Source organism: Pectinophora gossypiella, chromosome 3 (genome assembly GCF_024362695.1).
Source record: "Pectinophora gossypiella chromosome 3, ilPecGoss1.1, whole genome shotgun sequence".
In the NCBI taxonomy this organism is placed as follows: domain Eukaryota; kingdom Metazoa; phylum Arthropoda; class Insecta; order Lepidoptera; family Gelechiidae; genus Pectinophora; species Pectinophora gossypiella.
Window position 1 is genome coordinate 5074853 of NC_065406.1, and position 26207 is coordinate 5101059.

Consider the following 26207-nt stretch of genomic DNA (forward strand, 5'->3'; position numbering starts at 1 on the left):
TACGTATTCCCGTATGTAACGTGACAAGGCATAATATCTCACTATGTTACTAGATTTGCAAACATATTCCCAACTAGATAAATTCTGTTATAGAAAAGAACCATATTTTGAAAATAATTTACTAGTAGTATTAAATAAAGTAAATTCTATATTAATTATAAAAATCCAAACGTGTTTCACCCTAAATTATCTTTAAATTACTTATTTTTCAATATGGTTAGGCATTTCATGTTAATTTGTTATCTTGATTGAAATTTGAATTTAAAAATCACTGGCATTTAGATTTTGTGATTGACAAATTTAGTAATAATATTCTGGGTTTCAAAGTTTGTATTACTTTAACTCGGTACAATGTGCGAGGGACAAGAATTTATCTCCTATCTCGTAAACACGTGCCAACCATGAAACTTCAATCATCTGTAGTTTATTTGATATTATATTACACACACAGATTATATTAACCTATAGTTTGATATTTTCTATAAGTAACGGTTTTTATCGGACAAAAATGCCGTACTTATAATTTCTTTTTTGGCGTGACTTATTGTAGATTTCCCGCATATGGCACTACTTTATACAGCTTCTCATCAAAATTGCAAAGCAGTCGAGTATGGTTGATTATTTTTGTCTTTTGAAGGCTGTGGCTTTCGTTGGCAGGAAAATCCGCGAAAATTTTCAAATTTTTTTTAGTTGCCGTCATAAGTTCAAGATTAAATTCCTAATTCCGTTAGTTAATAAATCTGTACATCCGTCGCAAAATAAACTAAGTAAGTATCCACGTTTCACCGCGCTTTCTGTTAGTCAAACGTGACAGACGGTGAGCAGTTTAATTGCTAACAATTTCCAGAAATAGTGTGTAATCTGTACAAATTGTTGTACATACATGCCTCTCTCTCTATTTAAGAGCTGGGCTCTTGTCGGTGGAGTAATCGCCATTCCTGTCTTCTTCCCGCCAAAACCTTCACCTCCCGATACGACACGACCTGCACCTTCTCTTTTATTTGTTTCATAAATGTTATCCTAGGTCTACCCCTTCCTCTCTTCCCTTCATTTTTCCTTCTATAATGTTTGTTATAAATGAATCGTGTCGTATCAGGTGGCCAATCATATTTCCTCTCCTGTTCTCTATAGTCTTCAATATGGTTCTCTTTTCTTCAACTCTTTCCAGCACTTTTTCATTTGACACCATTTCAGTCCAGCTTATACCCTCCATCCTTCGCCAACAACACATCTCAAACGTTTCCAATCTCTCTCTGTCTCTCTGTGTCATAGTCCACTATTCACTTCCATAGAGTGCAATGCTCCAAATATATGATTTAATAAACCGTTTTCTTATTTTTAATGATATGTTTTACATACAAGTACTTATTTCTCACCGGGGTAAGTAGAGACCACGGATTTCCATTTGCATCAATTTTGTTAAAGTGCCCTTGCTTCCTTCATATTCATCAATCGTTCTATACACGTGCACCAGGTTCAGTTCATTCTTATCTAAATAATCCGTCTCTTGTATCTATTCTATTACCATATTCTCTGTTGTATCTTCCTTAACAACAAATAATATTTAATAAGTAAGTAAACAGGAAAATCACAACGTTAAATCAAATAATATTCGTACTTGATAATGTTTACCACAATGATTGGAGTTGTTCAGTCGTAACGTAACATACCTATTACGACAGCCACACTTCATACAGAACTCCTCGTTTATACAGACATTACACATTGACGTTATCGTACACGCGCATCTGTGTATGTGACGTCTGACGCCATACGATTGAAGACTAAAGTAAGACCGAGGGGGTGAGGTGAACGTAGCTTAGCCGCTGATGGGGAGCGGAGAGTTGCCTATCTATACGTAGTATTATTTCTTACTTTATGCTATTACCCAAATAATTCGAAGTAACGATTTGTGACGGGGTTAACGGACTCTTCCTTTCTAATCACGATGAATACATTTCCTTCAAAGGAAACAATTTACGAATTGGAGATGACGTGCCCGACCTTGATCGGATCACGAACTTTGGCTGTTGAAAGGAAATTGTAACTATGTAGAAATACCTACTTCTGTCACTTAGGTTTTTTCCTCTTTTCGAGTTTGTTGTAAATTCGATTATCGACCTCAGCAACACGTAACGACTGCTAAGGTGATATTGGTGCTGTTTCCAGTACACACCATCTAATTTTATTTTAAGTTATACCTGTCATTTTCTTATCCGCCAAAAAGGAAGGACGGGTAATCGAGAGACATAAAATGTATGGATCACACGTCAATTTTGGGCAGAAATTTAAAAAACCCTCCCCAAATTTCATATTGTCCAATATCCCGACAGAATTAAGTTGACAGCACGCGTCAAACGGGTGGTAGGTACATTAGCGACATGCATATTTTATTCGCTTGGGATATTCATTCATTCACTTACTCATTTTAAAATTAACAGTTGTCAACCATCCGTCGCTTTCCTTTTCGACGGATAAGAAAACGATGGGTATAACTAAAAAAAATAAAAAATAAACATATTCTTAATATAAAATTCCTAATTAGGTTTCTGCAGAAATCAGGGCCATTATCTTATCGTTTCGATGGCATCCAGATTTTAGTACCGTTATTATGCCTGCCATAAAACTATTATAAAAAACCTTAACCACACGCTTTCCACGTGTAATCAAATGGCACCAAAATCATAGAAGTCGTAAAATTCAATTTTAAATGTAATTGAAATTAATTAATTCCATTTGATCGACGTTGGCAATAAAACTCTCTGACTCCAATTATGAAAATTCTTTCAGATGTAATATTTCCATAAATTACAAATGCTCAGTAATTAATTATTTGGCAGTCAAATTCGGGGTAATTTGATATCGCTTTACTTTTTCCTATTTTGTGTCATTAATCATCGTGTACAATAAGAAGTTTTGTGTTGTATTGTATTTTTCCGTTGTTTTACATTGACGACAGACAGTAGTAGTAGTAGGTATGAACACTTTTACGAGATACCCAAGATTACGACACGAAGCTTCTTCTTTCGTGTGGGTTGTGACATCCATGAACGACCTCATCAACTCTGGTGTAAGAGATAATTATTTTAAATGAAAGAGATGGAAAACTGAAGACAAGGCACTGCCCTAAATTGGATATTGAAAACTGAAGACAAGGCTTTAGACCTATTTTGATCGTGAATTTCGAATATTAAATTACTAAAGTCAATGCTGTAGTCCTCAGATGTTTGCCTGCCTTGTATAAGATGAATTTAAACAATAGCAACATATTATTAATCCGAAAAGGCTCCGATTTTCGTGTGGGTTGTGACATCCATGAACGACCTCATCAACTCTGGTGTAAGAGATAATTATTTTAAATGAAAGAGATGGAAAACTGAAGACAAGGCACTGCCCTAAATTGGATATTGAAAACTGAAGACAAGGCTTTAGACCTATTTTGATCGTGAATTTCGAATATTAAATTACTAAAGTCAATGCTGTAGTCCTCAGATGTTTGCCTGCCTTGTATAAGATGAACAATAGCAACATATTATTAATCCGAAAAGGCTCCGATTTTCGTATTGGCACATGGCGAAATAAAAACGAAAATGGGAGCATTTAAGTCGATTGCGAGTGCGAATCACAGAGTACTTTTATATACAAAAGTGAGCTTGGGATTCAACAAAGCGTGACGAGTCTTGACATGGTTTAAATGTATGTAGAAACTTGAAAAAAGAACCTGATGTTTTTTATTAGGGTTTTGTAGGTGTGGCCTCAAAGAAAAAAGTAAGTGTTGATGAATATTGGATGTGGTTACTGCGCCTACGCGAAGTGTTTTATTTTTACATTTATCTACGTAATAATGTTGGTACTGATTCCAGTATACACCATCTAAGTTTATTTAAATTATACTTGTCACTTTCTTATCCACAGAAAAGGAAAGGGACTGGTAATCGAGAGCCATAAAATTTATGATTTATAATTTGACGAAGCCTGTGGTGGATTTAATGATGTATTTTATTAAACTTGACTAAACACAGAAAGAACATTAAAAGCACTGATTTATAATTTAAATTTATTTATAAAGTCCCCAAATTTTAAATTGGCCAATAACCCGACAGAATTAAGTTGACAGCACACGTCAAACGGGTTGCATATTAGCGAGATGTCTATTTTATTCCTCCACGTTTTTCATTCATTTTGAAATTAATAGTTGTTAATCATCCGTTGTACCCGTTCATCCGTCGTTTCCTTTTTGGCGGATAAGAAAATGAAGGGTATAACTTAAAATAATTTAGAGGTGTCTGCAGGAATCAAAAATGATGGATATTTGTGCACGCATCCTGCATTGTGCGTGACGTAAGCGTAAACCGCACAAAATGCGAACCAATTTTTTTAAGCTCCTCTATTTAGCGCTAAAGGAAAACCGCTTCTGCGACATACAAATGCGACAAAGTCAGTTCACGTGCATCTTTCTATGGTTCTCTGTAATTTAGTGTACCGACCGGCACGCTTTATATAATTATTATAAAAAAAACCAGTTCTTTATTTCAAAAATCTACAATCTTGCGATTAAGATTTTCAGTAAGCAAACAGCCGGTATCCGGTATCCGTTAGTGTAGCTGCAACAAAACCCACAAACCTAACAAGTTTAAAACTAGCAACTTTTCAAAAAGCATGTTCTCGCTAAGCATAAATTGATGAGCAAAATACTTTAGATGTTTCGTGTTCTTATGATATTTTATTATAAAACTCAGCTATTTTATTCTTCGGTAATTTTCCAATAATATGAAGAGCGTCTTTGGCTTTTGAAATATCGCTTACCGTCGCTGGTCAGACCCTCGACACTACTCGAATTCAATATGGAGGACGTCGCAGAGATGCCTTATACATATTCTATAGGTTGTGGCTTGGTGATACGATCACACCGCTGATTCAAGTGGAATTGTTTGGTTTGTGTTCCCGCTCAAGTTTATTTGTTGAAGATCTTAGCGTTGTGAAGATTCCTCTGGTTTGTGTTTTAGAAACAAATATTTGGTTGTATTTGTGTTAATTACGAAGACTTTGTTTTTATTTATTATGATATTGAACAGATTATTGGTAGTTTCAAAGAAAAGATATGCTAAATTCAAAGGTGCTCTGATTTGAAAAGAAAAGAAAGGTTCTTTATTTTAGTTTCGTTATCGTTGAAAATTTTTTTTGTTAATAATTAAGATAGAGATAAGGGACCTTTTAAGTTGATAAAATTTACGAATTACCTACGCGAAGTACTTCTTTTAAGGTCGTTGCCATTTTAATAAAATCATTCCATCCAAGAAGGTAGAATAAGCTCGTCGCCAGTGCTAAGTGAACTTAAGCTGAAGATTGGACCCTTATTTGTGATGCTATGATTCCCGGGAAAGGGTCCCTGGGATATATATCGTTACCCAGATGAATAGTAAGTGTCTACTTTTAGGGAAAAAAGGAAAACATCGTAATCGTACAGGTTCGAGTAAGTTTTTCTGCGAAAAGGGTAAATAAACAGACAACGCTATATCCAGTGCTGAGAAAATAAACAGTAATATATTACAGTCATGTTTACTATAATAGGGAAAAATATAATAAAAACCGTGTGTAGCTGCAAAATTTATCTCGAAAAGAATGAACAGTAGGAGGGTTAAAAAAGTTATATTTTTCATTACTCGGGAGTCGGGGTAAAGAATTTTATTATTCAAAAATGTAATGTAAAGGCAGATGCTTATATAAAAATAATTGTTGCTTGACATTTGGATCAGAAACCTACGTACTTATAGAATTATATTGCTATCTATATTGCTTCACTTTATTTTGATTAGAATAATAATTGGTGGGAGATGTGTTGTGCCTGGGTGTACAAAAGTAATCATTTATAGCCAAAAACAAAGATATCAAATCAAATCAAATCAAATATACTTTATTGCACACAACATACAGAACAGATTCACACAGATGAAGATAGATACAATACAATCTGGCGGCCTTATTGCTAAGCAGCAATTTCTTCCAGGCAACCAGTGGAAGATATAAGTTGCTTATGTCTGTTATTCATGAAATTAGAAGGTTAAGCGACATCATATCTGTACAGCGCCATCTATAGTTTTTTGGGGAACGTAGCCTGGAGAGTCCCTTATTCATCTAAAATGGCAGTATTGCAATTTGACATTTGCGCATATAAAAGTAAGTGCGCAATGCAAACAAATTTCAAATAGCAATATTGCTTTTTTGTTGAATTGCTTTGATGTGGCCTTTTTACCCCACTGCTATGTTTCGGTGACGACGACGGGATGGTAAAATAAATAAAATAATGATTTAATTTAAGTTGCGATGGCTGTGCCTCTAACTACACCAGTTGGAATATAGTGGTGATCTTTTAAGCAAAATTCGAATAAATATTTTGTTTTAGTTATGAATATATTTCAATACAATCGTATTTGATATTTATTATTTATCAGCTGCAATGGAAATGAAATTCAGAGTTCGTGGGAATAGGCACGTGGTGTACCAACCAGTATTTATTGCGATATTTGTGACTGATAGTACGGTGTGCAAACATGCACGTTTTATGAACTGTTGCAATTCTATTTGTAAATTTTCGATTATATCGTCATTATTTATTCTTAGGTCAGAATCGACAAAATGACCGTGATGAAATTTTATCCCTACTGGATAGTGTTAGCCCTACTGGATTGAAACTAGCTTGTGAACGAATGTGATTTTTCAAAAAGGGGCTTTCGTCGGTTATCACTATTATGCGCGCTATGCTACGTTAAAATATACTTAGCATTATTCATTTCAAAATTTGACCTTAGTGCAAATATATTAGTCAACGTAAGTTATTTCGACGGAACATGTCACTTTTCTCTTGCGATTAAGTGGAACAAAGTGTCAGGGAAGTCGCGTCTAGTTCCCCAAGATCGTTAATATTTTACGAAGCAGCCGCTCATCGGCATTTAACAGGTTAAACGCGCTCCGCAAAGCGGAAACTTACCTAATGGTGTCGACAACCACCCTTAATAGACTTTCCTTGTTCTCACTTTATTACTTTGCTTAGTACTCATGAGTGTGATAAGCACAAACGGCGTCTTATATTACCTTCTACCTAGTAGATAAATGATTTCCGGTGTTTGAGAAATGATTTGTGTTTGTGAGTGAAAACACATTAAGATGTTTTTCCGACTAGAATCAATCATGATCGTTTGGAAATAGAGGATTGATGTACCTAGTCCTAGTATTCCAATAAAACCTACCTACAGTTTCGCGTTATATTCAGAGTTGTAAGTTTTCAGTTTTTTTCAGAATAGACTGAAATTCAAAACAATACAAAACAATTCACATGACTTTTTGTTTTGTGACTTATTTATTGCTTAGTTAATGCATTCTGCCATCCCTTTTTAATTTCCTCTTTATCTACTTGACCATTCGTAAGGGTTTCTCTACCTACTTTTATTGAAATAAGTACATTGTAACTAAGCTTTTAAAATCCTTTATCAGAGCGAGGGTAATTCTTTAAAAAATATTTCAGCAATTTCCTCCGAAGCTCTATGGTTACAAGCTCTATTTTAGTAAATGCTCTATTAATATAAGTGTCGAGATAGTATATCAGATGTACAATGGAGTTATAATAGGCTGTTAACATTAAACACTAGTTAGCCGACCAGTAGTTGTACAGTTCCCAACTTGCGATGCGATGTATGAATGTAAACGACATAATTATCACTATCACTTTGCGCTCGTAGTATTTAAGTCTCTGTTGTGTTATCAAACAAACGTTTTACTTTGGCCATTGCTTTCAGAGCGTTTTGAATACTAAAGTGGCTTATGTAGAAACATGAAAACAATTACTTAATACTGACTTATCTATTAAAACATAAACAATCTATGTACGTTCCACTGCTAGGCACAGGCCTCCCCACATTCAACCGGAGGGTGTATGGAGCATACTCCACCACGCTGCTACACTGCGAGTTGGTGGAGGTGTTTTTTACGTATAATAGCCGGAACCTACGGCTTCACGTGTCCTCCGAACTAAAGTCAACCATATTTGTTAACAAAAACTTGTTAGTAAGTATATCAATGATTTTACTACAAGTACATAAGTAAAAATTGCTGACTGAGCCTAAAGCCGTCTATAGAGCCTCTCTGTTACGAATTTTTTTTGACGTAACTTATTGTAGATTTGCCGCAATTAGCATTAACTACTTGGCCGGAAGTTACGTTCTTTATTTCTATTACGTGTTTCGTTTGTGCCCGATAAAGAATATTTGCATTACATTATCATGCCCTTTGTAATACGGAATATTTCTATTTAGTAGGAAAGACTGTAAACCAAGAGTACTATTAGGTTTATCTTTTATCTATTCACCGGCACTTTACACTAGTATAACCGTTGCCAGAATAGTCTTAACGAACCAGAGCATTGTTATTTCGTCGGCAACATTGCCAAGCTAATAAAAGTTAATTTTTACGTAGAAAAGGCACTTTAACGGATGAAGGATAATAGGATTACGAAAGCCGTATAGATATAAAGCGGAGGTTGATGGTAGCGCTGGCAGAACACATATTTATCTAGGTAGATAGACATCAACTTGTGTTTCCGGTCCAATATTTAATTCCATTTGCGGCTAATCTAAATCACGTCAAAAATGACTTCTTTTGAAGCATCTTAATTTGAGCCTTAACCCATAGGTACCGTATTAGATAGCAGGAAGAAGGAGGATTACGTAGCGCACTGGCTTTTAGGTAGTTAGTCACATTTTCCAATGATACCTAAACTAAACTCATGTTAGTTCGATCCATTTGCAACGTGACGCGATCGATTGTCGCTCATGATGACGTTTTCATGAATATGCGGGTGGATTTATCATGTAGGCTGCCCCATTTAGCGAGCAATAGTGGCTAGGATTTACATTCGTGGCAAAAGTAGGGCATCGTGTTAAACTCCAACTGCATTACGGCCAGCACCTGCAGTTGACACCCCGGACGCCCCGACACTTGTCTCGGAAACTCATATATTATGCAAGTAAGACAAAAGGTGCTAACATAGTGCTAATTCCAACGAAACACGCTGTGTAAATATTACTCGACGAAACAAAGTTTTAAACAGGTTACCATAGCAAAACGTGAAAGTAGGTTACGTACTTACGCTAGAATGTCAAGGTTTCGGTTTGAAACTTTTGAATGATTCATTGTTGAACTTTATGAAGAATTTGTCTTGAGTGACACAGAAATATAAATAATTACAGTTGAACAGAAGCACTTAAGATTGGGTGGCTTTCGAGTTGGACAATAAATAGTCGTTTGAAATTACCACGGGATCAAAGTAACTCGTAGGATTTACTGGAACAGAACAAAATGAAAACTCGGTTTGTTCGGGGAAACGGTCCAATCTTTTTACCCTTCGCTGTACATTTTTGTAGCTAAGTGAAAATGCTGAGTTCTAAGGAAAAATAATCGCGAATCGGAAGATCATTACCATCGGACGGGCGAAATAAGCGGCGGAGATGATGGCTCGTTTGACTAAGGGTAAGAGAGGGTAAGGGGTTGCGTCATTACGCCAAGTCAAGAGACGTAATTTGTTGCTCTTATGTCAAAATATAATAGAAATACGAGTTGGTGTGCGGTCTGGCAACGTGGCACACTGATGGGGTTGTGGTACTGATTACTACATAATAAGTAGTTGCAATCTTGTTTTGGTCCGCTTGCTATATCGTAAATGACGCAAGTAGTTTCGTGAATACCTTCTGTTCATCCTATTCTAGAAGGCTCAACAGAAACTAGGTACGAACAATGTGCAATACATTATTATTATATTGTGGAGGATATATTCAATTTATTTTTTTAATGTATGACTCTATGAGCTTAAAGCACGGTATACCAGCAAAAATGTATATGTATTTTGATAAAAGAGAAGTAACTTGACTCTTGTGCAGATATCGTGCATATAGAGAAGTCTAATTTTGGTATACTTAGGTCTCGACCATTGATCTCTGTACGTTCCTCTTTCTGACGTATTCTAATTACGGATTGCCTCAAAATTCAGTCTATCAATTATATTTCTAAAAAAATCAGATTATTGTTACCGCAAGCTCTTTGAAAGTAAAAAAAAACAAACATATAAATATCTAAACAAGTTGTTAGTATGTCACAAATATTGAAACTTCAAGCTCCCGAGTCAACAACTAAGGGAAAGTAAAACGTGATTTGAATTTGTTTAGTAGAATGTCATTTCCTGAAGCCAGTCTATGAATACAAAGGATGTCGGAACTCGGAGAGGTGTATGGTACATGTGATATATTACAAATGTTCCTATATTTCAGTACCTAGTCTCAGTGTTTGTGTTTCAATATTCCTAATTCTATAAATCGAAATCAGAAAAAACAGCACCTATCTCATTCACTTAAAAGATATTTAAGTGAAATACTCCGTAATGTAGTAGGTAAATTATATATTAAGTTATATATATGTCATTTTCTTATCCGCTGAAAAGAAATGGGACGGATGATTTTCTTGAATGATGACAGATCATTTTCTTATCCGTCGAAAAGTAAAAGTATGGATGGTTGCTGTGTACCGGATTCAGCACCATTATGTACCTAAAGTTACAAATTGGTACTTCCATGCTAGGAATAGGGGGGTTAAAATGGTCACATCGAAGCAATTCATCTATTAAAGCTATATTGCTATATGACATTTGTTTGCATTGGACACTTTTATAAGCGCAAATGTCAAATTGCAATATTGCTTTCTTAGATGAATTGCTTCGATGTGGCCATTTTAATCCCCCAGAAATTTAATATTACATATTTTGAATTAAAACCACGAAAAGGATCTTTTGTCCATTGATGTATGCATACTATTAGCATAAGGCCTGCTATTTATTAACCTATAGTTGTACAATAGATGCATCTGATTTGATTTGATTTAAAAATATATTACAGTACAAAACAATTTAGGTACCCATGTTCATTTAACTCTGAAAAATACAAATCTTAATAGAATGAGTTGAATTTTTTACCTGTAATATTGGTCACTGAACAATTAATAATTAATTAAGAAGTTGTTAACTAAAACTAGTTAAATAATGAATAAGCTATTGAGTAGGCTCACTTAGGTAGTGAGCTCTCTTAAGACCCAAACTATAGTTGGTATACCAACTATAGTTTGTAGTTTGGTTGGTGGTTGGTTGGTTGGTTGGTTGGTAGTTTGAATCCTAAGTGAGGGTAAAAGGCTAGTCCGACGGCTGGTGGGATCAGTCGTTATCCCGAAACAAATCGATTCGCAACTAGTTCAAGATCGGGTCTTGAACTACATTCGTTTCCTTGCAAACATGAACACAGGGCAAACGTAATTTACAGCATGGAGATCAAACATCTGTCATGCTTACGCAAAAAATCAATGAATCAATAATACTTTTTTGCACAACGACATATACAAAGGACATAAACATACGTATAAACATAAGCAGAATAGGCGGCCTTACTGCTAAACAGCAATTCCTGCCAGGCAACCTTAGGGTGAAACAAGTTTCTGCATTGGAGAACGGGATGGTACAATAAACATTAATGACAAACGAAAAAATATATATATCTCTTCACTCCACTGCGGTTTGGTGGAGGTGTTTTTTACGGCTAATAGCCGAGACCAACAGCGTAACGTCCCCATCGAAGCACGGAATCATCTTACTTTTTCGGACAATCAGGTGATCCAAGCCTGTAATGTCCTTACCAAACAGAGGACAGTCGCACAAAGTGAATTCGAGAATCTCCCCTTTGGGAATCGAACCAGGACCTTCAGATCGTGAGCCCGACGCTCTAACATCTAGACCACCGAGGCTGTCTGTGTACGTAAGTGTTTATGAAACCGCAAACTTGTTCCGCTTTCTCCTTCTTGCTTTAGTCTTATTTTATTATTTTCGAGAAGTACTTAAAATTGTGCAAAACTGGACGAAAAACCACAATTCCAAACTGAAAAGTTTATCTTGCGATATAAAATGAGGCTAAAATTGCTGTGGAATTCGCAGGTTGCGGGCGACGTATTGCGATAAAAAGATTAATACGAGTATTAAAGCTTTGCGCGGCGCGATAACCATATTTGCATGTTATTATGACCAGCTTAACAAACAAATAAACTACTGTATTTCATAGGAATTTAAAACTATTCTGGTTGTTTTAAATGGCATACCGGTGCTGATTCCAGTAGGTACCATCTAATTTTATTTGAGGATTTTCTTTTCTTATATTTTTCTAATCCGCCGAAGAGGGAAGGGACGGATGATTGACAGCTGCTAATTTTTATTATGTCATGAACAGCATTTTTATAATTTATAAGTACCGTGAAATACTTTAAAATAAATCGATATTATTTGAGTATATATTTTTTGAACTAGATTATTTTAATACCCATGTAGCTTAATGGGAAATAAAAAAATAATAAAGTGAGTTTCCTACGTAAAATTCCATTGTTAAGTACGTAATTCATTTTTTTTAAAGTGACTGAGGTATGTTTATTTGCCACATATAGCGTTACCTACTTGTCCGGGCAAATGGGGAGCGCTGGGGTCTCTCACCTAGTATAACAGTTTCTCGGTAATGTAGGCACTAGGTATATACCTAGTGTAAAAATGACTTCCGAAATTCCAAACTATAAAGTATCTATGTGGCCCATACATAGAAGGGACTGATACGCAAACAAAAGAATGGATGAGAGACTTTACAGGCTACGTTTCCCAAAAACAATACAGATGGCGCTGTTCAGATTAAACGTGAAAATTACCTACTTTCTCATTGTTCGGGATACATAATTATACCAAAATATACTCTAATGGCAGAGGCATATAAAAAAATATTTTTTGCTTGATATTTGGATCAGATACGTGTGAATTATGTTGCTACGTATAATTTCTTCTCTTTATTTAGATCAGAATAATAATGGGTGAAAGATGTGTTGTGCCTGGGTGTAATAACAAGGGTCATCATTTATACCCAAAAACAAAGATAAAAGATTCATATGTCTGTTATCCATGAAATTATAAGGTTAAACAAAGACAAAACTGTACAGCGCCATCTACAGTTTTTTTGGGGAACGTAGCCTGGAAAGTCCCTTACTGATGCGACCTAGACCGATTTACCTAGTTTATGTGCGACTAATGTACGGCAATTGATTTATATTAGACTGGCTTATAAAATAACTTATCTATGCGGAACCATGTTTAGCTACAATCAGGAGAATAAGTATTACGAAAAGCCTAATCAATTAAGTTAGTGCAACAAGTCAAAGGTTGCAGACATTTTAAAAATAGATAACAAACTACATATGTTGCGGTGGCTTGTTTAATTATTATAACTTACATGAAAGTTAGGTAAAGGTTAAAGATTTAATTTAATCATTAATTTCACACATGTCAATCGCAAAGCTGTTAACAAGTTCATCATCAGCCCATTAACGTCCCCACTGCTGGGGCACGGGCCTTCCCTATGGATGAATAGGGAGATCGGGCCTTAAACCATCACGCGGGCCCAGTGTGGATTGATGGTTATTAACGACTGCTAATGCAGCCGGGACCAACGGCTTAACGTGCCTTTCGAAGCACGGAGGAGCTCGAGATGAAAACTTTTTTTTTATGGTCACCCGTCCTATGACCGGCCTTTGCGAATGTTGCTTAACTTCAACAATCGCAGACCGAGCGCGTTTACCGCTGCGCCACCGAGCTCCCCACTTACTCATACTTACTTAATAAATAAAATAACCAGATGCACATGATGCCAATGATAATCCTTAAGCTAAAACCTTTACTCTATTATTAGACGCATATTCACTTCAACTACCTAGTCTAGTTCTGACATAAGCATGCATTACACCGGTGAGCAAAAACTTAAATTTACATTTTAAACGAGCAGTAAGTTTAGTTATAAAACATTCTTACAAACTTGGTATACTTCTAAACCTCTAGAGTACGGGCGTTACAATATCGTAGCGCAGATCTAAGTTTAAATTGTCCGTTAATTCAATACCACGGCACTCTGCTTGGAACAACTCTAGTTGGACTAAGGTCTCACCGCGGATCCTATTATGTAACTTTGTTAGTTACATTCTGCTAAAAAGATTAGATGACTTTACTGAGTGAACCAGATCGTAAATGTGGTTCTGTGTTGTGATATATTTTATTGTTTCTTCTTCGTCGAAAAACATGAACGAGAACAATATTTTTCTCCAATATACAACATTTTTTACTAAAGAAAATCATACGTTATGAAAATATTCAATCATGATCCTACATTAAGCGGCTATATTAGGTAACATAACTTTACCTACTTAACGGTACATACTACCTGCTAAGATGATTTTCCAACGCCCGGACTTTATTACAAGTTTTATTAATACATTGCGCCATTTGTAAAATGAATGAATATTACTTTTTATTATTTATTTTATATTCAAAAAGATAATCAAACTTGTTATAAAGTGCCGATATTCTTGAATATATTTTTTGACCAATAAAATAAAAGAAAGTTTTCATCTCGAGCTCCTCCGTGCTTCGGAAGGCACGTTAAGCCGTTGGTCCCGGCTGCATAGCAGTCGTTAATAACCATCAATCCGCACTGGGCCAGCGTGATCCATCCATAGGGAAGGCCCGTGCCCCAGCACTGGGGACGTTAATGGGCTGATGATGATGAGTAAGTGGGAAGACTGTTCCCAGCAGTGGGACGTATATAGGCTATTTATGTTATGTAAGTAAGTATGTTTGTAATATAGTTTCGAAAGAAGTTCGTGGTATGAGTGCGTTGTGGCGCGAAGGTCCCTGTTGCTCTATGGTCGTGGCCGATCGCAAAAGATGCCGTGACGAGTTGGATGCATACTTGACAACATGGAAAGAGAAAGCCCTAGATCAGGAGGAGTGGAAGAACGGAGAGAGGCCTATGCCCTGCAGTGGGAAGGTGTATGCTAGATAGCTGCTTTAAGAGCCACGCTCTTGTCGGTGCAGCTATTTCCATGCTACTTTTTAGGGAAAAATAGGGCAGTGGTTTCCCTCTTGCCTTCCGCCCCACAGTACTCTGTCTGACGCAAGTGGGGTGGCGCCCAGAGTAATCTAGATATAATAATAATATAAAAATAGTTTAAGATATAAGAGCACGAATTGTGTATAAAAATGTGAAAGATATAAGTAAAGAAATATTGGAGTGTATACCTTAAGTATGTAGAACAGATTTTAAATTACAGAGTAGCCTACAGAGCGTACGTAGTAACTTTTTAAATGAATAATATAATCCATGCTTATTCGTGAATCTCGAGATTTAAATAATAAGCAATAATCAAGATTTAATATCACGAAAAAGCCCATATTCTATACAAAAGTCCTGGCATGAGTCTTTCCAATTTCGTCAATGTCTTCAGTTGACACGTGACGGAAGCCGACCTCAGAATAAACAAGATAAATGCAAAGAAGAAAGTAAGGTAATTCATGCTTATCTTGGAACTAGGATGCTAAACTTACCAAACGGAACTGTTTCGTTGGATGCGTGGTCTGGGACAGAAAGAAAAACTCACATTGTACCATGCTGCTTATAAAATGGACATGATCTGGGAATCTACATAAGGTCGCACACTGGGAAAATATGGGTAGACAGAGTAAAGCCACAATTCGCCAGAATACAATTCAAAATGGACCTCATTTCTATATAGTTACATAAATAGTCTATCATGTGTGAGTATGAGAGGTTATAATATTTAAGTCGAGTTTTACGATACTTACGTGTCTATGTCCTTAGACGTAATAATTGTTATTTTGGTCAAAGGACAAGGTAACCTATTGTTTTAAAGGGCAAGATAAATCATCTTATGATTTATTAATTTATCTTTTATTTGCTATCTTTGTCTTACATATCTTACGTACGATTTTGACAGTTAGCTCGATAATAGGCTACTTTCCAACTGGTCAAATCAGTTACTTTTTACTAAACGGCAAAACACGGAATTAGTATTCTGAACGTAAAATAATTGTGGCGTCATAGAAAAACGTGACAAAATGTCAGACTTATTACTACGTTTTCAATAGAAGAAATAAAATGTTTGTCGTCAGTTTTAAATTTGTCTTTATCAGAATTTCATAATATCATCATAATATATTATCTTTGACTTAGGAAACTACCCAATTATAGACGGCCATCCAGCTCACCACTTATCTCGTTGGTCTAACAGAAAATTCGGGTGAAGCGTGAGTATTCAGTTCATCTTGCGACGGATGAACCTCTAACTATACTAATTGGGAATAGTTGTGAGCTTATCTACATTACGATGAACTCCCCCTAGAGAGGATGAAGTATGCTTCATACCTCCTCCAATTGATTGAGAGGAAGCCGTGCTCAGCAGTGGGACGTATTAGATGCTGTTTACGTTTATGTTGGTAAAACTTTTTTAATATAGGTTAAGTAGGTTTATAGCTTTTTTTTAAATAGTACCGCAAAGAAAAACTGTTCTTCATGACGATCTTGTTATTAAAGCTCCAAGCTGAATTGACTGAAGTCATGAATATTCACGACCGTTTAGCCTACAGTGTTAGTAAACATGGTTATAAAGGACTGATTCAACTTCTGATACGACACTTGTTTTTTTTTTATTGTAGTATAAAAAAGACTGAGGGAAGAGCATTGTAGCTGTTTGTTTTGTGGTAAAGATTTGTCTATTTGTTACTTGACCAGACAAATGGGTAGTGTTGAGAATTTATCTGGAAAATGATGATAATAACGTATCGGAAAGTTACTTCGGAAGAGAAAGAATATATTTTGTCCCTACTCCGTAACACAATTGTAAAAAGTAAGTAGGCACTTAATTTTGCTGGGAAGTCTACTGGGTACAAATTCCCGGTGGTCTTACCAGTAAGTCTATTGGGAAGAAAATTCCCAATAGTTCAACTGGTAAGACTACTCGGTAAGACTACTGTGAATAAAGGACTTATTATACCCCCGTCTCACCCTCCCCGCTCATATATCTCAGGCTGTGATAAGAACTTGCTGCGGACTAAGTCGGTATGTATCTACTTCGTCCGCGCGCTAGTTGAACTCTGTAGCTGTCCCAATATTTATGTTTATATTGCACCTGTACTTTTACAGCCGCTATCGCAGCCACTGCAGCAATGAACTGACATGCACAATAGCAGACATCACGAGAGCAGTAAAACGACTAGAGCGAATGAACGAGCTATCTCGAAGATTGCTAGGAACTTTCCACGTAGAGCTTTATCTTAGTTGGGAAGATAATATTTCGGTTTAAATTAAAATAATGCGGCTGGGGCTCTCAACCACTGAATAACTTTTGAGTTTGAATTCTTGTTTGGATCATAGATAATTGATGTCATGTGGTTTCCAGTATTTGTGCCCGGTTAGTAGCAAGCTCTAACCTAGCCCATATTACATGGAATTTAAACATAGCTGGCGAGGCGTGGGTGTATAAACTATACACCTCTGCCTACCTCATCGGAAATATAGGCGAGATAGAATATAAGTTATATTATGTTATGTTAAATTATAATAATTTATTTATTAAAGACAACACAGATCCATTTATTTGTTAGTACAATTCACTTAACTTATGTTAGTACCTTATAACTAGAGGGGATTTGACACGCTTTATGAGGTCCAATATCAGAGGGCTGTCACACCTATTAGCGATTGCAGCCAGGATCCCATTGCTACTGACCCGCATTCTATTCAGCAGGGATGCGGTTTTTTTTGCGCCGGACAGCGTCAAAATCATCCACACTCGCCTCCGCGAACATTGCCGACGCGCTGCAGTAGCGAGGTAGCCGCAATAGAGCCCTGAATGCATTATTGTATTGGATACGCAGAGCATAATGATAACGAATAAAGTTGTGTACTTATATCACCATAAAAGCGTTCAATAGCTAAATTATTTCAATAAGAAAAGTGTCAGTATTTTATTCTCAGTATACCTATTGCGCTAGATCACAAGTTACGAAATAAAATTATCCTTTTTTTCCGTGATATGTACTTATTACACTTACAATAAACCTTTTTTATTGCTACAATCGGTTTATTATCGGATCCAATCATAACCGAATACCTAAAATACTTTCTACAATCGTTTCGACCATTTATTTTTTGCCGTAGGCGGGTAATGGCCGGAGGAAAGACACGCAATATAATATTACCGACAAATTAAGTCATTGGAATGTCTCGTATTACATTAATTTAATTTTCCTTACTTATACATAATTACAAGATTACGTAGGTAGACATTTACGTGAAAAAGAAGATTTCAATTATATTTTCTTTACTTTTTGTTCGGTCAGCCTCAGGATACAAACTTACAAAATGTCTTTTGAAAAATAGAACGAATTATTGATTAGTTTTTATTTTAAAACAATAGAAGATCTGAAAAAATATCGCCCTATTTTCTTTCGATGTTCAATTTCCTTGAAACCTTTTAAATGACTGGTTTCGATGGGAATGCATCTTTATAAAAGTAATACTCTCAGCAGTTTTCAAAGGCGAAAGAGAAACAAATTAAAAGAAAATGGGTCAGCCATATATTCAATGTCATTAATTAGTGCGTTAGTTGTAGTGAGCTCGGCAAATTCCTTTACGAGCGAACTTTGCAGATAATGAAATAAGTTTTTAAACTTCGTTATTAACGACTGCGATGTTCCTACTGTTTTCTTGTTTAAATCGTTCGTTGTTATAAGGTTGTGTAACATGATCTTTATACTTCCAATTAAAAGGAAAATCAACGGTTTTTAATAGATTTCAAAGAAAGAAAAATATATTATATTTGTCATAATAAAATATTATTATTAAGAATTGTTTGTTAAAATAATTACGTTTTGAAAAATCGAATAGATTCTTTTTATTAAAAACAAAAGACATCAAAACTGAAAATAGGTTATATTTAAAACGTTAAAAAATAATTGCCTAGTTAGTAGTGGGAGGAATAGAGTAAATAGGCATGTACTGGGTAAGCGTGATTTGGGAACGATCCCGGTAGCAAAAAGGCTCAAAACTTATGTCAAAAGAGCTTTATTGCCTAACTTTTAGGACAAGAGTACAAGAAAGAACATTTTGAAAAAGAGAAGCAGCCAGTATCCTTGCTACTAAAGATTTTTACAATGGGAACATTCTCATTTTAGTAACATTCCCGGGAACGACACATCTTGCGGCCAAAGGCAAAGATTCGAAAAAAAGTAAATTCAAATCATTCTTCTTCTTCTGATTTTCTTTGGCTGTCTTGGGTGCCACGCAGGCTTTGGTAAACTAGGCTTCATCGTGGCGCTTTACGGATGGCTGTGAGCTAATGCAGTTGTCAGAGTTTTCACGTTGCTCTATTTCAAGAGCCCCTTGACGTATCGGCAGCACGGTTGATAATTTTGAATAGTCTTAGAAGCATTAGGGCCCAAAAAACGAATTCCAAGTAGCATAAATTCATCCAACTCCTAAATAAATTATATCCATGTAGAAGAAATAAAATGTAACAATGATTGTATATTTTATAAGACGTTACGTGCTACCAATTACAGTGTACGATGTTTTTGTAATGTACTTGCTTAAATTATTTAAAAAAATACTTAGTAACGGGGCCAAAAATAAATTTACAGAGAGATGACGAAAGTTCCAGAATGAGGAAATGGAAGAACAAATAAATATAAGAAAAAAAAACAACCAAAAAAACAGTCAATCGTGGATATCCCATTATTCGTCAAACAAAAGAAAAACGTAGCTCCATTCCACGAAACAGAACACTGTAGACAATTAGACGTTACTAAATACGTTCCGAATTTAATTTGAAACATGATGAGAACGAATTTGCGTTTACGTGAACGAATGTCTTCTAAAAATAAATTTTTAATTGCGTATTTGTTAGAACCGGCTGTGCGCGGATAATTCCTTCACCCTCTGGGCTGTAAAAGGATTAGATAAATATTTTGCACTCGTGTTAGATTATGAAAGATGTTTAGTACGGTATCAGGATTGTTTCAGATGTTTCAAGCTAGTTATAAATCCGTCATGTTTCTTACTGTTTATTTCTAAATACAAAATTTATTAAAACTTAACGTAGGTGTTAACAATTGTTTACTTTTGATGCTACTTTTATTTCAGTTGCCGAAGAAAAGATCAGACGGATATTAAGTAAATGGTGCTTTTACGACATATTAAAGATCCGAAGTTATATAAAGCCAAAGACCCAAAATAATCCGTAGTAAGTATTTCCTCTACGAAGTACATGGTAAGTAGATATCAAATTATATGTTATCTGTAGAAGTTGGAGTCTAAACCTGTACTTTAGCCCATGCGTCCACCTCCACCATCCATGTACCAGAATTTAAATTAAGAACTATTAAGTACTTTATTGTTGTTTTGTTTTGATTCCCGCGTGAACAAAATGACAATATAATAATTAGAGGAAGAGGGAGAAAGAGGAAGGAATACTTAGGTCTAAATTCAAATTCGAATACACGATAAGTCTAGTGATGAAATTGATGAAAAAAGGAAATTGGTATTCTTTTGTATTCGGTAATACGATCATTGCCGAAGGATAAGCGCTGTACCTATATAACGTATTTTCTACAAAAAAAATAATAATAAAAAAATAGGCACGTTTATTTTCTTTTTACGCCTGTTAACCCCATATATAACCAAACACATTCCGATTCAAAGGTAAAGGTAGATGCGATCGAAATGCTTGTGTTTTTCCACCCCTATTTCGCAGCTGTCTGTTACATTTCACGCAGAATTGACATAAGTAATTTGATGTCATGGCGATTCGCAACCGTGTTAAGTGACGGTAGGATAATACGATACATCCATACATACATACACATACGGTTGCTTTAACAAGGTTTTATTGTATTGATGGACATCTGGAATAAGCCTGATCTGGAAGAACCCCGAAAAGCAATAATTTGTCACCTAACCGTCTAAGCGTAAGAGGTACATTTTTTATCTTTATTGATGACTTGTGGTTTTACCCGGTCCTGCGGGTCCCAGATTTGACTGAAATTCTAAAATTGTAGATGTGCACTATAAAAATAGTTTATTTATACTGTTACGTGATAAATATATATGGGTAACTTGTTACGGGAGCTGAAGTGAGATTTAGTTCCATATAAAATTAACTCTGTCACATTTGAAGGAATTTAGTTTAAAAAGTGAGAAAATGATGAAGAGAGTATTATAGAAATTAGTCTTATTAATAATAAACATTCATATCATTAATTTAAACGCCACGCTCTTGTCGATGTAGCATTCTTCATGCTACTTTTAGGGAAAATAGCGTAGTGGTTTCCCCCTTGCCTTCCGCCCCGCAGTACTCTGTTTGACGCTAGGGGGATGGTGCCCAGAATAGTTTATTTCAAAGCCGTACTCCTGTACTCCGCCTCTGAATAGTACTGACAGTTACTGCTGCCTTCTGTCAGGTTTCAGGTTACCATCCCTGTGATTCGCCTCTTCTGTGCTGCATTGCCGTACCTATGGCTCCCATCTCCGCTAGATACCTTATTTTATTGACTTTAGCTTACGATTAATGTTTAAACATTATAATTTAAAATTCGAAGAAAAAAATATCTAGAACGACTAAACAGTTTTGTAAACGTAAATAATTAAAAAGGTTCCAATAAAAAAGTAAAAATGTTGAAAATGTCGCATAACTCATCTGCTACAAAAAATACTTCTAAACCGTTATTTTAAAATATGTACCTAACTTACGCCACGTTCCAATTTAGGTACCGTTATACACGGTAGGTTATCAAAATTTTCACAGTTTTACAATTTGCACGTGTTCGGGAACAAAAAGTTCAATTTTCGGTTTACAATAGCTGTCGTGGACAAATCTAAGATCTAAATATATACGATTTTTTATCCTGCTTCTTTTGGGTGCAATACAGAGTTTTGTATTGTATTGAAAGCGATGGTTCATATCATAGAACGTACTTGTTAAAATAAGTAGGTACCTACATTAAAAGGTATTGGTCCCGGTCCTCGATATATATTGTATTTTTCCCTTTTTCACACTAGGGTCCGCTTACCTAACCAGAAGATTTGACAGGTCCGGTTATTTACCAAAGCGCCTGCATATCTGACCTTTCCAATTTGCGAAGCAAAAGCTAGACCGATACAGGTTAGGTCACATACCTACCTCCGAAACGCATTTCTCGGAAATATGGGTTTCCTCGCGATATTTCCCTCACCGCTGGGCACGTGATTCCCAAACATTAATTCGTAAAAAGTCTAAAATCATTGGTTTAGGTTCGTGTTAGGATTCTGATAGGCATTAGGTACAGGCGAGAATTGTCTGTCTGCAGGCACATTTCATAATAGCTAAGTAGTTTAGGTCAATAGGGCGGGGAAATGTTACAGCGTGACATTAAATAAAAAGACGGAATACGGCTACAAATAGGCTACAAACGAATTAGGGCGCGGTCTAGACCTGCATGAAATAACTAGGTTGGGGCATAGTATATAGAAGAAGCATAGTCACGAATACGCACGTAATTCTTACAAATCTGAGTAAAGAAGGATTCATTAATAATTTTCGAATTCATATTGGGATCATAAGTGATTATCACGTTCTCAGCGGTGAAGAAAAACATCGTGAGGAATCCCGAAATGCGTTTCGGAAATATGTGACTTATAACGATGTATTTCACTGGTTTTCTCCTCGTCGCTTTTGTAAAAAAACAGACCCATCAAATCTTCAGGTTATGTAAGCGAACCCTGTGAAACGCTAGGGAGATGATGAACTAAGTACGTGTTTGTGTAAAATAAATAGTTTTTTTTTAAAGTCTGTCCCCAATTGCCCCCTGAACGCACCAGACCGACAGCGTGGCTTCTCGTTAAAAGGGAAAAAATAAAGGCCCAGATAAAAACAACGGGCGCTCAACAACCGGGCCGCATTTTCAGGGTTCCCATAAAATCTGCGAACTCCCAACAGCTGCGTTTTATGTGCCATTCCGCTTTCTATAATGATTATCATTACCTAAAGGTTACATTGAGCTTGCACGTGCCATCAGAAGTTTGAGAACACGACTGCAGCGAGTGAGAGTGGCTACAGCTGGAAAACGAGTTATTTGTTTAGCAAAACACTGTTGACGAAATTGTTAATTGTGGTTTTGGTAACATTTGAAATACCTTCTGTAATATTTATAAGTATTTTATTTACTATTGCTATGCATTTGACTACAATCTCGCCTATTGGTAACTATGTGGCGTAAGATTGAATACGCTTACCGAGCAAATGCCTATTCAGTCTAGGTTTGATAACTCTTAAGAGTGTAATGTATTGGAAAGACAAACTTCCGCAGAATATTCCAGGTGGGCTAGCCAAGATGCTACAAAAACAATACATGTCACCTTCTATCAAAAAATAATTATCAAACAGCCTATACGTATATGTATAACTATTGGGCTCAGGCCTTGCCTCAAGCAACCGGAGGGAGTATAGAGCATGCTCCACCACGTTGCTCCACTGCAGGTTGGTGGACGAATTGGCAAACCTTAATCTAATCCTTAAATTTTTATCATTGGCACTAAGTCTTTGACCAGTGCGTGTTGCCAGTGATGACCTACGGCAGTGAGACGTGGCCGCTTACTATGGGTCTCGTGAGGAGGCTCGGTGTCGCTCAGCGGGTAATGGAGAGAGCTATGCTCGGTATTTCCCTGCTGGATCGAATCAGAAATGAGGAGATCCGCAGGAGAACTAAAGTCACCGACATAGCTTGGAGAATTGCGAAGCTGAAGTGGCAGTGGGCAGGACACATAGCGAGGAGAACCGATGGCCGCTGGGGCGGAAGGGTTCTGGAATGGCGACCACGTGTCGGACGACGCTCAGTGGGTAGGCCCGTTACAAGGTGGACCGACGATCTGGTAAAGGTCGCGGGAAGCCGTTGGATGCGGGTAGCGCGGGACCGATCGTCGTGGAGATCCTTGGGGGAGGCCTATGCCCAGCAGTGGGCATCGTACGGCTGATGATGATGATGATGCACTAACGGTTTTTGAAATCGTTTACAATTTTGTTAAGGTCCAGTCCTTCACTGCAGTACTTTTTGCAATTAATTAAGCGTGTTTAATAAAATAAATGAACATTTATTAAGATGGTTTATTATTATCGGAGTTATGTAGCTTTTCTGTTCATTTCGTTCGGTACGGGGCTATTGAATGGGGTTTTTCAGAATATTCAAGAGGCGTACAATTTTAGATAGCATTAGTTTAGATGAGAATTGGGGGAAAAGGTGTTGAAAAGGCAAACGTGAATAGCCACTGCAATACTCAAAATGTACATATTATATTTAAGTAGATGTCCTTTTATACTTAGCAATATTAGGTATATGATTAAAAACTCAATGTCAGTTTAGTTAAGATAAATAACTAATTTATTAATTTAAAATATAAATAAAAAATAAAAATAAAATTAATTAATTAATGTCCATATGCAAATGCGTCATGTCAAAATAAGCCACCTCGTGTCATTCCCGGGGCAAAGATGCCCGTCAAACTAGCCGCGTTTCCACGTTGGATAGCGATAGACCACCTTTGCACAAGATATGAACCGGAGCCTCATAACAACGTTCTCTCAACCGCCGGCCCACCTCAGCCACAGATGCCTTCGCCTCTACACACCAGGAAACCGCACCGCGAACGGCATGAAAGTATATTGCTAGACGAGGGCTGAGTATTTTTTGCATTATTAAAACACATAATACCGAGTTCTTACCGCGTTAATAAGGGATATGAGAATCCCGCGAATGTGGCACTTAACAGTGTTGAAAATCGGGAGTCTCATATCCCTGATTAACGCGGTATTATGTTCTTCTTCTATCGTGTGGGTTGTGAGGTGAATTACCAACCTCATCAACCCTGGTGTCAGGGTTACTATGATAACCGCGTAAACCTCAAACAATGTATTTTTTGCATTACATCAATCGCATCATAAGAAAATAAACATTTTTAAAATAAAAACATTCGATTACTCTCTCTAGTCTGTTTTTCTATTTATTTTAATCGCATTACTTATAGGTTTGTAGATTAAATAAAACAATATACGTATAACAGGATTTACTGTTTAGACCTCTTCAAGTGAACAGAGCTTAGAGGATTTCTTTTCTAAAGTTAATTTAAAAAATACTTTTGCTTAAACAACAATCTTCAGAAAGAAGTTATTGTGCTACGTTGTTGTACTTGTAACAACACGAACGTAGGCTCCTATTACAGGAAGCCTAATACATTTGTTATTATGTATCATGTTTTTAAATATACATACCAAATATATACCTACAAAAGCAACCTTTAAGTATAGGAGATATTTATTGCCATATACAAGCGCTAGGTGTTAGCTTTAGCGCAGTTCTGATTCAATATTTTTACTTTTAGTATTAGTAGGTTTTCTAAAGAATTTTTCTTTTTTATGTGCAAATGTGTAATATTATTTAATTTCACAGGTTGAGCCAAAACCGATACAAAGTATATGTGCTCTATGTATGAGGCATTAACAGAAATTAATTACTCTCGTAGTGGGACAGACAAGGCATTTTGCTAAAAGTAACAATAATGTAGAAATATGAGTCCAAAAACTGTTCAACATCCTTTCTGTTTTATACGCAGCCTTGATAGACTAAATTTTCGCATTTTACTGCTACGGCCCGTAAAAACAAAATGCCTGGCGATAAACCTGTAATTGAATTTGGTCATTGCTATAAATCGCTTTAAGGTAAAAAAGTGGAAATAACTGATTTGTCAAAAAGCAATATATTCTTAAATTGATGATATTCCTAATTCAAAAAATGCTTATAATTTAAATAATAAATAATTATTATTATAAGAGATTTTTTTAGAAATTAATTATTAATTATAGAAGGAAACTCTTCTAAAAAGGATTTTTAATTTGAATATTTTTTCTTAAGTCAAAAACAGCTTTTAATTTAAATAATAAACATTACTATTACAAGATTTTTTTTAAGAAACCAATTATTAATAAATAGAAGGAAACCCTTTCAAAAACGGATTCCTGATTTGAATATTTTTAGGGAATTGACATTTGAGACAGACTTGCAAATTAAGTAGGTAAGTTAAGTATCTCTCCAAAAGTAAAGAAGAGTGATTGCCCGGATTTGAAACTTACCCCAAAAAGTTATTGAACTTCTTACCTCTTAACCTAAATCTAAATTGTCAATGAATTATATTTGTCTATTATTATTTATACTAAGTATG

The 26207-nt window shown here is 36.0% G+C and overlaps 1 protein-coding gene across 3 annotated transcripts in view; it reads right to left on the reverse strand.

The window, feature by feature from the left end:
• The window catches only part of LOC126380022 (GTPase-activating Rap/Ran-GAP domain-like protein 3), a 314259-nt gene that overhangs the window by 80832 nt on the left and 207220 nt on the right, over nucleotides 1-26207 (reverse strand). The window contains exon 5 of one of the 3 annotated variants that reach the window (XM_050029130.1): nucleotides 15491-15520. The exons of the other annotated variants lie outside the window; for them this stretch is intronic. Coding sequence (XP_049885087.1) covers nucleotides 15491-15520 — 30 coding nt within the window. The remainder of the gene's footprint in view (nucleotides 1-15490; nucleotides 15521-26207) is intronic. 3 annotated transcript variants of the gene reach the window in all.